General features: G+C 41.8%; 2 protein-coding genes across 5 annotated transcripts in view; one reads left to right on the top strand and one right to left on the bottom strand.

The window, feature by feature from the left end:
- Positions 1-782: 782 nt before the first annotated feature.
- Positions 783-7,221, bottom strand: Pigp (phosphatidylinositol glycan anchor biosynthesis class P). Of its 3 annotated transcripts, none has more exons than XM_028752568.1 (5): positions 7,026-7,221; positions 6,344-6,448; positions 3,283-3,355; positions 1,961-2,079; positions 783-1,382 (listed from the first exon to the last, which is right to left on the bottom strand). In XM_028752568.1, the coding sequence occupies exons 1-5, from the start codon at positions 7,219-7,221 to the stop codon at positions 1,258-1,260; spliced, it is 618 nt and encodes a 205-aa protein (XP_028608401.1). In that variant the 3' UTR covers positions 783-1,257. The 3 variants fall into 3 exon arrangements, with proteins under 3 accessions (XP_028608401.1, XP_028608403.1, XP_028608402.1); XM_028752570.1 differs by lacking the exon at positions 7,026-7,221 and adding an exon at positions 6,888-6,993 and having other exon boundaries at positions 6,344-6,447; XM_028752569.1 differs by lacking the exon at positions 7,026-7,221 and adding an exon at positions 6,647-6,834 and having other exon boundaries at positions 6,344-6,447.
- Ttc3 (tetratricopeptide repeat domain 3) overlaps positions 7,028-15,681 on the top strand; it is a 97,579-nt gene continuing 88,925 nt past the window's right edge. The window contains exon 1 of one of the 2 annotated variants that reach the window (XM_028752562.1): positions 7,028-7,145. Coding sequence is in view for 1 of the 2 variants with exons in the window: in XM_028752561.1 (XP_028608394.1) it covers positions 7,210-7,255 (46 nt within the window). In the remaining variant the exon portion in view is untranslated. Of the gene's footprint in view, positions 7,256-15,681 lie in introns of both variants that reach the window. The other variant, XM_028752561.1, reaches the window with a different exon arrangement.

The raw sequence follows: 15,681 nt of genomic DNA, 5'->3' as shown, positions 1-15,681 counted from the left end.
GTGCAGGGGAGTCCTAGGTTTTACTCCAAGTTATTTGAAAACCTTGCAGGCCCATCACTGTCCTTTGAGAGGACGAGGGTGTTGCAGGAACCTTTCCTGCCCATTGTGTTTGCAGTGGAGCTCTGTGATTGGGCAGAGAAGAGGAGGTGGAGCTGGCAGTTGGGAAAAGGAAGGAATGAGAAAGGAAGAAGGATGAGAAGGAGGAGGAAAGATGGCAGGAGATGTTACCCTCATGTCTCTAGCAGTTATTCATATCAAGATTAGGAAACTGGGTTTACAATTCTAATTGCGTGGGCGTCTTGTGTATTGAGCATTTGCTAATATATAAATCCATTGGATAATCTTTAAGCATTAAGAGTCTTCATTCTACTGGGTACTATGAGTGGCAGATATTGTCTGGGGTTGAGCCAAGCATTATGAGGGTGACAGAGTTGGCCCAAAAGCCATCCTTAGAGCTGTATACTCCACAGAGCTGACTGGCAGAGACAGCAGCCACACTAATGGCTTGTGGAGCCAGGCCGGTGCTCCCTGGCTGGCGCCTCTGAGATGTTAGTGTGGGACCATAGAGCCGGAACATGGCGGCAGCCAGGGAGCCAGCCACAGCTTTTTCAAATACTTCCCGCTACACAAGAGAACACTGTGAACTGAGTGGCAGCTCTGACTACTTCCTGCTCTTTCATAAGCATTAGCCACAGTCTTGCTGGACCATCAGCTCAGCTAAGGACAAGTAGACAAGACAGTCATTTTCAACTCTGGCTGCATTTAAGAAAACTTGAGAGACATCCTTTCTTGGTTGCTTTATGTTAGGCTGGGAGATGGCTTAGTTGGTAAAGTATATACTACAGAAGCATGAGGACCCGAGTTCAGATCTCTACATCCACACAAAAGTAAGGGTGGGGTAGGAGGCAGACAGGTAGAGCCTGGAAGCTTGTGGGCCAGCTAGCCTGCCGTAAGTAGTGAAGTGAGGCCAATGGGAAACCCTGTCTCAAACAAAGGGTGCCTGAAGAGAGATAGCCTAAGTTGTCCTCTGACCTGTATATACACTGTGCATTCACACACCCATGAACATATGCCTGTGTGTACATATAGATCTACTCAAAGTTGATTATAGTATATCTAAGGAATCAACTTTCATGTTTTTGCATGTCAATATTGGGTAATTGGGTATTAAAAGGATAGTCAATATAATTATGTTCAAAATTATTCAGCCCACAACTGTAAATGTTTGGTTTTAGGATGTGTATATACATCTCAGTTTTAGGTATTGAGTTCTTTGGCTTCTAGGAAGAACATTTTGTTTACTTCACTAATGGGAACGTCTCTCAATGCTGGGATGGCATCCTCTTGGTAGTTTTTCCTCTGTTGGTTTTTAGCATAGTTATCTGCAAGAAAAGAAGAAAAGCTTTGCTGACCCAAGCAATTTCTTTCTGTAATTTCTGTGGTTGGTTGAGACCTGTTGCACTGCTCACCGGCTGATGTGCAGATGATGGCAATACCATGAGCTATTATTAGCTATTTATCTCATGCTGCAACAAAGTTCCTAACAAATGCAACTTAAGGCTTAGTTGTATGGAGACAGTTCACCACGGAGGGGAAGGTACGTCAGTAGGCGCAGGAGGTGGAGGATCACATGTGTCCACCATGTGTCCAGCAGGAGGCAGACAGGGATAAATGCTTTTATTCCGACCTAGAGCCCATGGAATGGTACACTCCACATTTAAGGTATCTTCCCACCTCAATAAACCGAATCTAGATAAACCTCATAGAATGCTCAGTATTTGTTTCCATGATGTCTCTAAATCCCTTCAAGCTGCCAATCAAGATTAATCATCACGCCATGTTGAACATAACAGATGACTTTCTCCCAATGTGTTTCTGAGACCTATTCTTGATTGCTTTTCTGATAAGTCCTATTATCTCCTTCCTTTATGTCTCATAATTTTATTTCATATAAACTTACCTGTGATCGTATGAACGGAGTCAAGTGGAGAGGTACTCATCATGTTGATTCCAAACAAGAGCACATAACCAATTACAATTGTGATAAGGAGGTAGACAGGCAAGGCAACTGCCCAGTATCTGCAGAGAATTCATGCATATCGACAACCTTGTCAAGGAGTCATAATTCTCAAGAGTCAGTCACAAAACACACTCCAACAATCTAGATTATTATTAAAGTAGCTGATGTATGCATGTAATAGACAGTGCTACAAGGGGCCAGTGAACAGCCGCAGACACCTGTCTCAGCCAGGCCATCCCAACCCTAGAGTCTTATTCTGCCCTAACAAGTCCTCTCCTATCTGAGCTGTTTCTTCTGGTATGTACATCCTCGTTCCCATATAACATGACTACGTTATTTCTTGATTTTCATCAGCTTCAGGCATTTTCTGTAGATGTTCTAATATGAAAATGAGGTATTTACTTCTTCCTCACACTTTCTGCATATGCTTCACTTTTATTATGTCGGCAGTTAAAAACAACTGGCTATATCAGCAGTGTTTGCAACTGAGAACCTTAGTGTATTATGTTTTCTTATGTTTTTTTTCTGAAATCATACATTTCTGTCTACTGTTTTCCCAGTATCTATCAATACTCCAGAATCAAACGCTTATATGCTGCTCTATTTTCCTCTCAATACAATTAAGCTCACTAAGTGCTATGTTGCCAGGTTTTGTTAAATCATTTCCTCCTTACTGTTTTCCATGTAGATTTTTGCACCATTATACATTTCTCTGTTTCCTATCTCTGCTTTCTGCTCCACTGTCTCAACAGTCAACTTTCTAGATAACATTTTCATTACCATGCTTATAACTTTTCAATGGTAATTAAAAAAAAATATTCCCTTGGCCAGCACACCATTCAGGATTCCTTCTCGTCTTAGATGAGTAAACCCTTTCCCCCTCTGTAGGTGACATTATCTCCACTTCTTTCAAGTATCTTCTTTTCTTCTGTATTTAAGGAGTGAGCTGGCTAGTCAGACTACCTGTACTATAGAACTCTGGGTTCAATGTCGAGAACTTGCCCCCAAGAAAGACTCCTGACATCAATTTTTGATGTCACATGCACATGCAAATATGTTCACCTACACACACAATGTGGCCACACACACGTGAAACACCTCCACTACCCTCCCACCCCCAGCACAAAAAATAAAAGCAAACTTTAATTTCAACACAGATACTCGTGGATTTTTAAAGCAATAATGATTTGAGGCTTGGGTTTTAGAGAAGAGTACTTCAAAACAGTATCAGTTTACCCCCATTGAAGAAATATTAAACTTACTTTTGAGGCCAGTAAGTTAAGCCTAAGGAGTTTAACCAAGATTCAGGAACGAAAGCCCACACAAGATAAAGTACTGCAGGGTAAAGAGAGTAAGGGAGGAGAGAAGACATGTCAGTGAGGCACAATCCAGTCTATAAGGTTCAGATGCAACAAAAACGCTCCCCAAAGGCATGCTTCACTGTCTCAGAACTGTCTCAGAACTCAGGATCTGTAGCTCCTTATTTGTACCACTCTTGTAACACCATCATTACCATATTAGCACATTTTTAGTGTCTCAGCTCTTACACTGTACTTTAAAAAGTCTATGGATATCACCCAGAGCTCCCAGAGACTAAACCACCAGCTAAAGAGTATATATGAAGAGATCCATGGCTCCAGATACATATCCAGCAGAGGATGGCCTTATCTGACATCAATGGGAAGAGAGGCCCTTGGTCCTGTGGAGGCTTGATGCCCCAGTGTAGGGGGATGCTAGAGCGGTAAGGAGGGAATAGGTGAGTGGGTGGGTCAAGGAGCACCCTCATAGAGGCAAAGGGGAGGCGGGGGATGGAAGGTTTGTAGAGGGGTAACCGGGAAGGGGGATATCATTTGAAATGTAAACAAATAAAATGATTAATAAAAAGTCTATGGACATATTATTTCTTAGCAACTTATTGTTAGAATTTGCTTTTGCATTCTACATGCTCAGTATTTCTCCACAGGGAAGACGTAATTGCATTTAGTTAGTTCAAAAGAAACTTGTCCCCTCTGGTTCTGACTGTTCACATACAATCTTCTTTCTACCAACACCCAGTCTTTGTGGTCTCCTTTTCTGCTGTCTCTGTGTAGTAACAATAGATGGGTTCTGAACTTTTCTACATGCACTAACTCCTTTAATCCTCAAAACAGTCCTGAGACATACATGTATATTTTATACACGAGACAGGACTCACTGTACAAGGGAAGTGGTGAAGACAGGTTTCAGGCTACATTAGCAGTGATAGGTTTGTTTGTTTGTTTGTTTTTTTCTCTTAAGAATGAAGCGTTACAGAGCTTTGTATGTCAAGACTGGAATACAGTAACTCCTGAAGAGATGGGTTGTGCTTTCTGTATGCTTCTGGTGCTGAACAAAGATGGTTAAATAGATCTTTTTCCTTCTGCGTGATAAGCTGTAGTATTAAAAGACAGCACACAGCAGCACATGAGGAGGGCTTCTCCTGCTCCTTAATCTCCTTCCCCACAGTTTTGCTTCCTGGATATGTTTTACTTATCTGCCGTCTCCAACTATGCAGAAAGTTCAAATGAAGGCAGCAGGGCTCGGCTCTTTTGCCTTTCCCTGGCCTGTAGCACTGCCTGGTACATAGTAAGTGCTCAATAATGTCTTTAATGAGTTTTTGGTTGTATCTCATATGCTTGTATAGTTTCTAATCCTTAAACTCCTCTTTGAATAGAAATCTACAAAAATAAATGGCAGCTAATACCAATTAAGCAGCTTCTTTGTATAAATCACCCAAGTTAATACAAGAGTCAGAGGACTTCAGTAGAGTGAAGCCTGCCAGTACACCTTGTAGGAGGGCTAACGTGGAAGGAATAAGGAGAGGAAGAGAAGGAGTAAGAGGAGTAAGAGGAGGAGCTAGAGAGAACAGAGATGTAGGAGGATGAAGAGTCATGCAGGTATGGAGAGCAGTCCTGGGTAACAACTTATATTTAGGTTAGCTAATTGGGAAACACCTCTAATTGTATGGACATATTGTTATTGAACATTACCTAACATATAAAGCCTTTGGATAATCTTTAAGTATTAGAGTCTCATTCCTACTGGACCCTCGTGGATGGCAGGATGGTCTGGGCAATGTCCAGCCTTTCGGAGACAGCATGGAAGACTGGCAGAGCCATCTCCCACTTTGGCGTCTCATGGGTATAGCAGGGCTGGTGTTTCTGGCTGGCCGTTTCTAGCTGTGGCACGCACATGGCCTCTGGCCGCAGAACATGGTGGCTGAGCTAGGCAGAGCTGCTGCAGCTTAGAAAGTCGATTTGACCAGTGGCCATTTTAAATAATTACTTCAACAACACCTGTTCTAATTCCAGTCCTGTTGCTTACTAACTTTGATCAAGTTACTTAAATTCAGTATTCCCATCTTTAAGCTGAGGAAGTGAGGCAGTACCTACTTCACAGGTTCACTTCATGCAAAACAAAAACCTCTCAGGCCAAACAATGATTCCACAAAAGAGCCAGTAACTGTAGCTTCTTCATTCCACACACTCCACTCCAGCAAAGCTAGTACTTTTCACTTAAGAACTGGGAAGGACGCTGCCATATAGACATTCTATCAAGTACCAGAAGGTTGGATTGTGGGCATTCAATTATCTACCATTTGATTGCCTACCTTCCAAACTTTTTGAGGAGGGACTTCGGTCCTGCTTCTTGAGTTGATCATATTAGGGGTTTTGGGTTTTTTTTTTTCTGTTTTTTGGGGTTTTTCTTGCTTTTGTTTTTGGTAAGCCTCAGTGGCCTCATCTACAAAATGGAATATTATGGGGATCAATGCAGATCCAGGATGCTAAGGGTACAATCTTATACCTGACTTCTCTGGCCCATTATCTTCACTCTTCAGCTCCAGCATGCTACCTTGGAGCTATAAACGCCTCACTTCCAAACCTTCACAGGCCTTCATTCACGGACTCTCCCCATGGTTCTTCCTGACTTATTGTGATATAATGGCCAGCGAGTGGCCTGGAGGAAGCTAACTACGATTTCTAAACCTTGCAAGGCTCTTCCAGGGCTCTCATCATGCTCGCTGAACTGTAGGTACTATGTGTCTCCACAAGACCATGACTTCAAAGGTTGGGACCAGGTTTTATTCACATTAGCATCAAGCCTTTTGCTAAATAAATATTGGAGATTTAATCTAGTACTGGATATATAAATGGAGCAAACAAACGGTACCCTTCAAGGACTCCTTACACGACACAGGTAGATAGAATCAACAATTCATGTGTGTAAGTTTTAAGGACAAACGTATTATTTCCTGGTCCTCGAATACCATTAAAGGCCCTGGCCATTCTTCATTCCAGTACTTACTGAAGCCAAACTGTGAGCTTAGGAAAAGAACAAAGCCATAAATCGCTCTTTCTGGCAATGGCGACGGTGAATTTTCCACCATCTTCCCCGTGGCTTTAGACAATCTGTGGAAAAGGAACACAACAGTGGTCAGACATCCCCTCCTCCCTTCACCATTGGTCTGTTACATAATCTCATCCCTTGCTGCGGACAGCCATTGCGGATGCTCGAGCGCGCCCGCACCAAACAAGGGCCCCTTCGCGTTCGCGCGCCTCTGCAGCTGAGGGGGCGGCGGGAGCGCGCGCTGCGGGGGGAAATGCGCACCTCGGATCCTCTGAGGCTAGGAAGGGGCCTGGGCCCGACCGAGGTCCCGAGTCCTGCCCTCTCATGAAGGGCCCTGTCCCCGCCTACGTGAGGATCAGAGAAAACCGGAGGTCCTGGACCTAGAGTCCTTCGGGCACCAACGCCCACCCGTCCCCACCCCTCAGCCCCTCCGCACTGTCTATCGCGCAGGCGCGGCCCAGACACCCGCAGTGGGGGCGGAGAGGGAAAAAAAATAAAAAACCTGAGGAAAAGCAGGGGCTGGCAGGCGCCCCCGCCGCCTGGCGCAGGCGCACCGCGACCGCAGCGCGGGGGCTACCGCGATCTCACCACCCACCCCGCCGAGCCGAGCGGGCGGCGTGGCGACTGCGCATGCGCACCGCCAAGTCACGTGACCCGCCCGCCTCCGGAGCCGCTGAGAGCTCGCTCTCCGGGTCTGGTTGACGTATTGGGCCGGAGGCGTCGGCAGCTCGCGTCGGAGGCTCGCGGGCTGCAGGCCCGGGTGAGTGCAGACCCTGCGCGCGGCGGGGCTCACGGAAGCGTCTGCGCGTCCCGCCGCAGCTGAGATGCCCGGGCATCGGGGCGCTCCACACCTCCCTCCGTGGGTGTGTGGTGAGTGTGGGTGTGCGCGTGGCCGCGCGTCTCGCCGAGCGCCCGCGCGCTGAGGGGGTGTGGCCGCCCTTGCCCCAGTGGGTGTGTTCCCTTTGTCCGGAGTTCCTCGGGCGTCCTTAACGGTAGGAGGGGGCTTTTGTGTGTGCATCGCTTGGCACGCGGGTGACATCCCCGGCCAGGTGTCGGCTGCCGCGTGTGGAGCGCTCGGGGACGCGCCTTGGGAGGTCTGCAGCTGGCCCGCTTTGTTCCTATGCTCGCCCTTCCCTGGGATGCGCGCCCTTCCCTGCGAAGGCGTGGGCGTCCTCATCCTGAGGATGATTCCCCCTCCACCTTTGCGACTGCCTTCCCTGTGGTGTGCGCGCCCCCTCCTCAGCGCGCGCCCGCCACTGCGGCAGTCTGCAGTGGCGTGCGGGCGCGCGCGTGCGTTCTCGCGGGTCCCCCAAAGGTGCGCTGCGCAGGGGAGGGGGCCTGCGGCGTGCGCGGGGTTGGGTTCTTGAGCGCGCGCGCGGGGCCCCTGATCTGTGTTTGTGCGCGCGTCTCCCCTCCCCCCCCCCATTTCTGGGAGTGCCTGGGAGGGATGCAGAGCTGCTCCCCCACCCCACCTGCAGCCTTTTCCTACGCCTGCGCAGGGCTGCTGCTCCGGAGTGCTAGCGACGTCACTAAGGCCTGGGCCGCTATCCCCTAGTGGGGAGGGGCCAGACTAGGGGGACAAAGGACCAAAATGAAGCTGAGGGTGTGTCCGTACCACTGCAGGATACCTTTTCCAGAAGCTTGTAGTTTCCAGACGTCCTTCAGTTTGCAAATTCTTTCCACCGTATGTGCTTATGACTTTCACCAGGCGATGGCTAAAACTGGTTATTGCAGGGTGTTTTATAGCAGCCATATAAAGCTCTGGATTACTGGCGAGGAAACAGAGTTCAGGGAACCAGGGTTGAACTCATACAGGTTTTACTGCTCTCTCCGGGGCAGTTTTCTCAGAACCACAGGTCTAGTTAGAACACTTATTTCAAGAAATTTGTAATTTATTTTAAGGAAAATGTGTTTGTTATAAGGTGAAACTCCCCTAGGGATTCAGTTGCCACTACTGTGCTTGTCAGGGGTTTGTGCTTTGCGCTCAGGGGCTGCGGATTCTCTTTCTCCTGCTCAGTTTCCTTTTTGTTGGCCTAATTTTCCTTTTTTCTCTTTTAATTTCTGGAATACTTAGAGGTTAAACACAAGTAGATCTAACCAAACCAGGCCATTTTGTTTATTATTTACTTATTTATTGCCAAATTTACTTCAGATTCTCCAAAACAAAACAAAAAACAAACAAACAAAAAAGGTTAAAAAAATTTTTGGAGATGCTGAGAGTTTGACCCCCTCCTTACCTAGAGATAGCCACTGTGTTCAGGTTTGCGTGTATCATTTCCGTGCGTAATTTATAATTTGGTAATGGTGACTATATAAACAATACATAGTATTGGTTTTTAACTAAAGTGATACAAAATTGTGTCTTTTTGCAACTTGCTTTTTCGCTCAGCATCACATTTTGAGAGTTATATATGAGTAAATCAAATAATTGTGCTCTCTTTGAATTATTATAATTGTTGGTATAGCCTTGCATTGTATGAATATGGTATGGTAATTTATTTTTATACTCCTTTTGACGGACTTTGGAATTGTTTATAGTCTTTACTCTTTAAAACAGTCCTGCAATAAATATCTCTGTACCTGTTTACTGTGCACACTTTTGGAATTTCTCTAGGAAGTACCCTTAGCATAATTTTGCTGGGTAATAGAATATATACATCTTCCACTTAACCAGATATGATAGTAGCTCTCAAAGTGGTTCTACCAGTTTTAACAGGTCACTAGTATCAAGAACACCCATTTCCTCACATGCTTGCTAACAAACTGGTTTTTTCCTCTCTTTACTGACCGTCTTCTTTATGACTTCAGCTTTCTGCTAAATTTGCTTACAGACTGGGTTTTGTCTAGCCATGTGACAGCAAATGGGTTAATCTCTTACAGCTGATTGGTTTGGTCTTCATTGAGTTTGGTCCTCATAACATTAATTGCAATAAACAGTTATGTTATCTAATGTTGCTGTGGTTGATGTAAAGATAAGATCTCATGGTATGTTATATGTACCTCTCACGTAGCAAGTGAACTGATTGAATTAAAAGCATTTTAAAGGTATGATGTTTTTCTTTAAATCTTTTCCTCTTGGATGTAGTATTTGATATATTCAGAATTCATGTAACATTTATTTACAAGTTGTGACATAAAACAAATGAACACTTACGAGTGGAACCAAAAATCAACCTAGCCAGTATTGAATATGTTCACTTTCAGAGGTGATTATCCTGAATTCATGTTATTCTTGTATTTTAAACATTTTAAATCAGATTTTTGTGTATCATTTAACATTGAATTGTGTGTATGGCATCTATGTTTGAGTAAAACACATTAATTATTCTGGGTACAGTCTTCCGAAATTTGCTTTCACTAAATGCTGTATTTCTAAGTAACTAATACCTCATAGAGATGTAAGCCTTTAATTCTTTACTGCTTGTGTAATGATGGGTGAATATAATGCAATTTACTTGTGTTTCTGTTGGTGGGCATTTGACTGTTCTGTTTTCCCATAAGAAATGTAACCAGCACACCCACTTGGAAGAACTATGGTATAGCTGGACGTAGGAAAGCAAAAGAATAGTTTAAAATGCTGTGTACAATGCTGGAAAGGCCTCTTTTAATTCCAGCACTTCCTCTGTCCACTTATTTAGGAAATGGTATCATTTGTTTTTTCTGTTAATTATTAGTGTTTATAATTACTTTTATTCAACTCAATTGTGTGATGAAACTAGCTATAATACCTACAACGATTTGACTCCTATTTACTTGTGTGAGTATATGTGCCATGGCACATGTAGGGAGCCCACTTGGAGGACTCGTGGATGGGGTATTGGGCTCTGGTTGTCAGGCTTGGTGGCAAGCACCCCTACCCACTGAGCCAACCTGCTGACCTAGTTATATATTTGGAAGAATCATAGTTTTACTTTAAAATGTCTTTATGATACTCTAGAAATTTATCCTTTGCAATGCTGAACTCTTTTAGACATCATTAGTAGCTCATGGAAAGTACAGAAGTTTCAAACACATTTTTATTGCTTTGTGAATAGGTTGGAGTACCCAGCATCTCTAGGAGTGGAACTGCTGGCTTTTAGGGGTATGAATATTCAACTTTATGAAATGATTTCAAATTGGTTCTGAAGTGCTTGTACCAACTTGTGTTTTAGTTAATAGTTTGTCAATTTACATACCTAGATTAGCTTTATATGAGAGTTATAGGCAACCTGCAACCTGTTCAGTACTTGTTATCTTAGATTTCTTTATATATGCCAGTAGTATGACATGGTGCATCATTGTGGTTTTAAATTTGCATTTATTAATGAGATTGAGAATCTTCATATAGCATCAGGTGTTTCCTTGTGTGAAAAACATGGCTTTGTTTTTTCACCTAGTTTTAAAGAATTCTGAATTGTCTTTTAAAGCTGACAAACTGGTAGCACTTTTTATTAAATGTGCATTGAAAAAACTCAGAGCATGTGACACAAGTTTTCTACCACTAAACTACATCATACAACACAATTCTTAATTTTAACATAATCTAATGGAAATGTCCCCTGCTCTGGACTTACTAAGATGTCCACTGTGTTTCTTTTTAGACAGTTTTAAATGATGAATTTCTCATTTAAATTCATAATCCACCTGTAGTCAGTTTTTGTGTGTGATGTGAGCTAGTGACTCATATTCATTTTGTCCAGTGTGGCTCACCTTCTCTATCCTATATATTGAATCTGACTTCTGTTTACCAGAGGTGTGGCATCTCACTTGCCTGCTGAGTGTTTCTGTGTATGGATCTGTTTCTGGCTTGTCTTTTTGTCACCTCATCTTTATCTGTATTGATACCTACTCTTTCTTAGTTATCACCACTGTAGCTTTACCTGAAATCTGGTGTGTTTGTTTTGGTTTGTTTTTTGGACGTTGATAGAGTCATATCAGTATTTGTTAAGTGGTACTGTGATTCAGCCCAGGGCCTTGTGCTTGCTGGCCCATTGAACTGCATTCTTAGCCCTTCAGTAATCCTGCCCAGGAAACTCTTGAGTCTCACCTGTTCCTGGACCTTTGACCTTTCAGAATCAGTCTTGAAAAACCCTTTGGGGCTTAATGAAATCAATCAGTTTGTGAGAATTGAAATTGGTTGCTGTTATAAATAGTACTTTTTTTCTCATATTTTGTAACTCCATCTTTTTTTATCATTTGCAATTGTAATGTTTAGGGTTTTTTCCCTTTTCAATTTATTGTGTGTGTTTTCATGTTCTGGCATACTTTTAAATGTGTGTTCAATTGAGGTTACGATTGCTCATTAGAAGTGGTTACAGTAGTGCACATACTCATTTCCAACTTCAAAGAAAGGGATTAGCTGTTAACAGTAGCGTTTGTGGGAAGTTTGTAGGCTACTTGTCATGTTAGGGGAGGCTTTCCCATTTTGTCATATGTTTTTTGCATCTTCTGAGATTCTGTTTCATCTTTTCTCCAATCCATCAAATAAAATTAATTATAAATTACATTTTTTTAAAAAAATATTTTTATTTTATATGTATGGTTGTATTACTTACATATGTCTTGTGTACCACTTCTATGCCTGGTGTCCACAAAAGCCAAAAGAGGGCATTGGAGTTATAGGCAGTTTTGAACCACCATGTGGGTGCTGGGAATTGAACTCAGGTCCTCAGCAAAAGCAGCCAGAACGTTTCACTGCTTAGCCCTTCAAATTACAGATTTTAATTACATATTTATTTTACTTTATTTTTCTGGAGATAGATCCAAATTGGCCTTAATATGTTATCTTTTTAATGGTACTACTGTTTGATAATTGTTTGTTCTGTTTTGTTTGAGACAGTATTTCTTTGTATAGCTTGCCTGTCATAGAACTAGCTTGGTAGACCAGACTGGCCTCAAACTCACAGAGATCTGTCTGCCTCTGCCTCCCAAGTGCTGGGGTTAAAGGCATGAGTCACCAACACCAGGCTTGATCATATCTTATCCAGGATTTTGTACCTGGTTATAAACATACCCCTCCTCCATTTCTATTTTTGACACAGGGTCTTATTCTCTAGCTTGGGATGGCCTGGAACTCTTGATAATAGGTCAGTCTGGCATCAAACTCACAGAGATCCACTTGCCTCTGTTTTTTTCAGTGCTGGGAGCAAAGATGCTTCCCCTCACCCCCACGAGGCCTCTCATTTTTCTGTTTTGACTGATTGATTTTGGTATTAAGGTTACAGTAATCTAAGTGAGTTACTGAGTGGTTAGTTTGGATTAGAGTTTCTTAAAATTTTGGTGGATCTTACATACAAAATGACTTGGATATATAGTCTTTTTGTATATGAACATTTGGCAGCAGTTGTACTGAAGTACAATTGTTCTGTTTTCTTTCAGTTCTCTTTTGGTAGTTTCAGAAATTTGTTCATCAAAAGTTTAAATTTATCAAATTCATGCCATTTCAATGACTTATAAATTTTTCTGTTTGCATGCTCGGCTTTTATTTTTCTCTCTCCTTGTTTTGAATATTATTTATACTGCCTCTGTCTTTTTGTTTGTGGGCTCATTCTATAGCCTGGACTGTCCTGGAACTCAAATAATCCAAGCTAGCTTCAAAAGCAGTGTATACTGTATCAGCTTCCTGAGTGCTGAGACTACAGGCTTGTGTCACCATAACTGACTTTTTCTTGTTTAGTCTTGCCAGAAGTTTATGTTTTATTAATATTGGCATAGGAGTAATTTTATCTTTGTTTTTTATTTCACTGTTGTTAAGTACACAGCTTTTTTATTTCATTGTTCTGATTCTTAACCATGTTGTCAGAATGTGGTCTGTATTTCATTTTGCCCCTATGAAAACAGTTTTACCCATATTTTATGGCATTGTTCATATGAAATTTAATAGTTGCTCATGATGAATAATTTTAATGTTTTATATGTATGTATGAAGTCTGTGTATTTGGTGATTGCTATATATCTGTTAGATAAAGAATAGAAATTGTATTGTTCAGTCTTTTGGGTTCTTTTTCATCCTACTTACCCAAGATTTCTCATGCCTCTTCAGTGGGCCAAACTAGAGTCAAGCTGAACAGGGTCTTCTTGGCCTGCTCATATGACCAAGCTGGTTGTTACTTGGCCGAGGATCAGTGGATAGTAGTTAGGAGTCTGAGAATACTGTTAACCCAACAGGACTTCTTAATAGTTCCAGCAGTTTCTCATGTTGCATATGCTGAGACTCCTTTATTAGATGCATGCAAGCTTAACATTGATTTCATAGTGAATTGGACCTGTGCCCTATTGTTGTCTATCCTAAACCGTCTAAAACTCTCTCATTTGGTAGAAATTACCCAGAATATTCTTTTATATATTTATTTTATTTTTTTAAATTTTGGCTGTTTTAATTTCTTTACAATTTAGGAGTTTCTTACAGATAATATATTTTTGGATTTTCTTTCTTGGTCCATCAGACAATATGTCTTTTAATTGTTAAGTTTAGAAATTCTTCTTTAATTCAGGTATCTTGATTGAAGGTCAACTCATTTTTTTCTAAAACCATTCTTATTTTACCCTTGAATTTGAAAAGTCATTTTGATATAGTTCAAGGCTCTTAAAATATCTTTTCTGTTAGTATAGCAAAGATATACAGTCTTTTGCCAGTTTTATTTATTTATTTTTTTAAGAAATAATGTTTTACTTTAGCTACATTTGATTGTCTCTGTCTTTGGGAGTGTCTCATTTTACTCCTAAGTTCAAATATACTATTTGTGTTACTCAAGGTTCTCACTCTCTCTCTCGTTTTTAAAGATTTATTTATTGTATGTATATGAGTACACTGTAGCTGTCTTCAGGCACACCAGAAGAGGGCATTGGATCCCATTACAGATGGTTGTGAGCCACCATGTAGTTGCTAGTAATTGAACTCAGGACCTCTGGAAGAGCAGTCAGTGCTCTTAACCACTGAGCCATCTCTCCAGCCCTTACTCAAGGTTCTTTAAAGGGCCAGGAAATTGTTCGCTGTCATGCACATACACACGGGGGGGGGGGGTGGTGGTGGTGGTGGTGGTGGTGGTGCTGGTGGTGGTAGAATGTGTATGTCTGTGTGTTTTAAAGGGGGATTTGTTAGAGTGGCTTACAGAGTATGGTCCAGGTAGCCAAAAATAGCTGTCTCCCTGTTGAAAGGCCAGGAGTGTAGTTGTTCAGTCCATATTCAGTGCTGGAAGTTTAAGCACTCTCTCTCTTGAGTAAGGAGTTCTGGATTCATAGAAACCTTCTTCTGGTCTTTAGTCTACATTGGAATCCCAAGGGTGTAGCTTCTAATACCAGCAAAGGAAAGCCTCAATAACAGGACAGATGAGCTTGCCTGCTAGAGAACCAGTAGGCAAAAGCACAGGCTTCCATCTTCCATATCCTGGGGTGCCATTAGAAAGTGTGGCTTTAGGGTTGGTCTTCCCACCTCAATTGATTCAGTCATAAAATCCCTCACAGGTATGCCCAGATGCTTGAATTTTAATTCCAAATATAGTCAAGTTTACAACCAAAATTAGCCACCACTATTTTTTTTTAATATTTATTTTAAAAGATGTTTTTTACATGTATATGTTTGTGTGACTATATGCCACATGAATACAGGTGCCTCTGGAGGCTGGAACAGGGCATTAGAATCTCTGCAGCTGCTCTCTATTCAGCTGATGGATGCTGTGAACTGAACACAGGTCCTCTGGAAAACCAAGTGCTCTTAACTGCTGAGCTGTCTTTCTAGCGCTGGCCTTTTTAATATAAAATTTTGATACATTGTCTTTCTTCAGTCTGAATTTTGCCTTTCATTAAATCTAGAGGATTGTAAGTCCTATGTTATTTAAATAACATCTGATTTTTATCTGTTTTTATGAAGTTTTATTCATAAAACATGTGTATTCATCTCTTTCTAGGTTACTTTTCCTCTTTCAAATTTCTCATGTCTTTGTTTCATCTCGGTGCAGGATAGTTTTCATGAGCTTGTCATCTAGTTAACCAGTTTTCTCTTTTAACTGGTTATGGAGTGATTCATCTTTGTTAGAATTTGAGTTTAAATTTAAGTTTGAGTTTAACTGTGCTTGTCTTTACAATTTGTATTTTTTTTTTTTTTACTTTTAACACCTATCTACCTACCTAGAAATCATATATCTATCTGTATTTGTGTTTGTTAAGTTAACCTTGCATTTGTACATTTTTTCCACCTCTCCTGAGTTGCTGAAATTACAGGCATGTACCATCATCATTCCTGGCTTATTTTTAAAGGTTCTATGTGGTTCCCTTTCCATCGTATTTAGTCATCCTTTGGTGTGATGTTTGTGTTCATT

The sequence above is a fragment of the Grammomys surdaster genome, unplaced genomic scaffold (assembly GCF_004785775.1).
Source record: "Grammomys surdaster isolate TR1022 unplaced genomic scaffold, NIH_TR_1.0 125925, whole genome shotgun sequence".
In the NCBI taxonomy this organism is placed as follows: Eukaryota; Metazoa; Chordata; class Mammalia; order Rodentia; family Muridae; genus Grammomys; species Grammomys surdaster.
The sequence above is the reverse complement of the archived record's forward strand: the minus strand, read 5'-3'. Positions and strand labels throughout refer to the sequence as shown.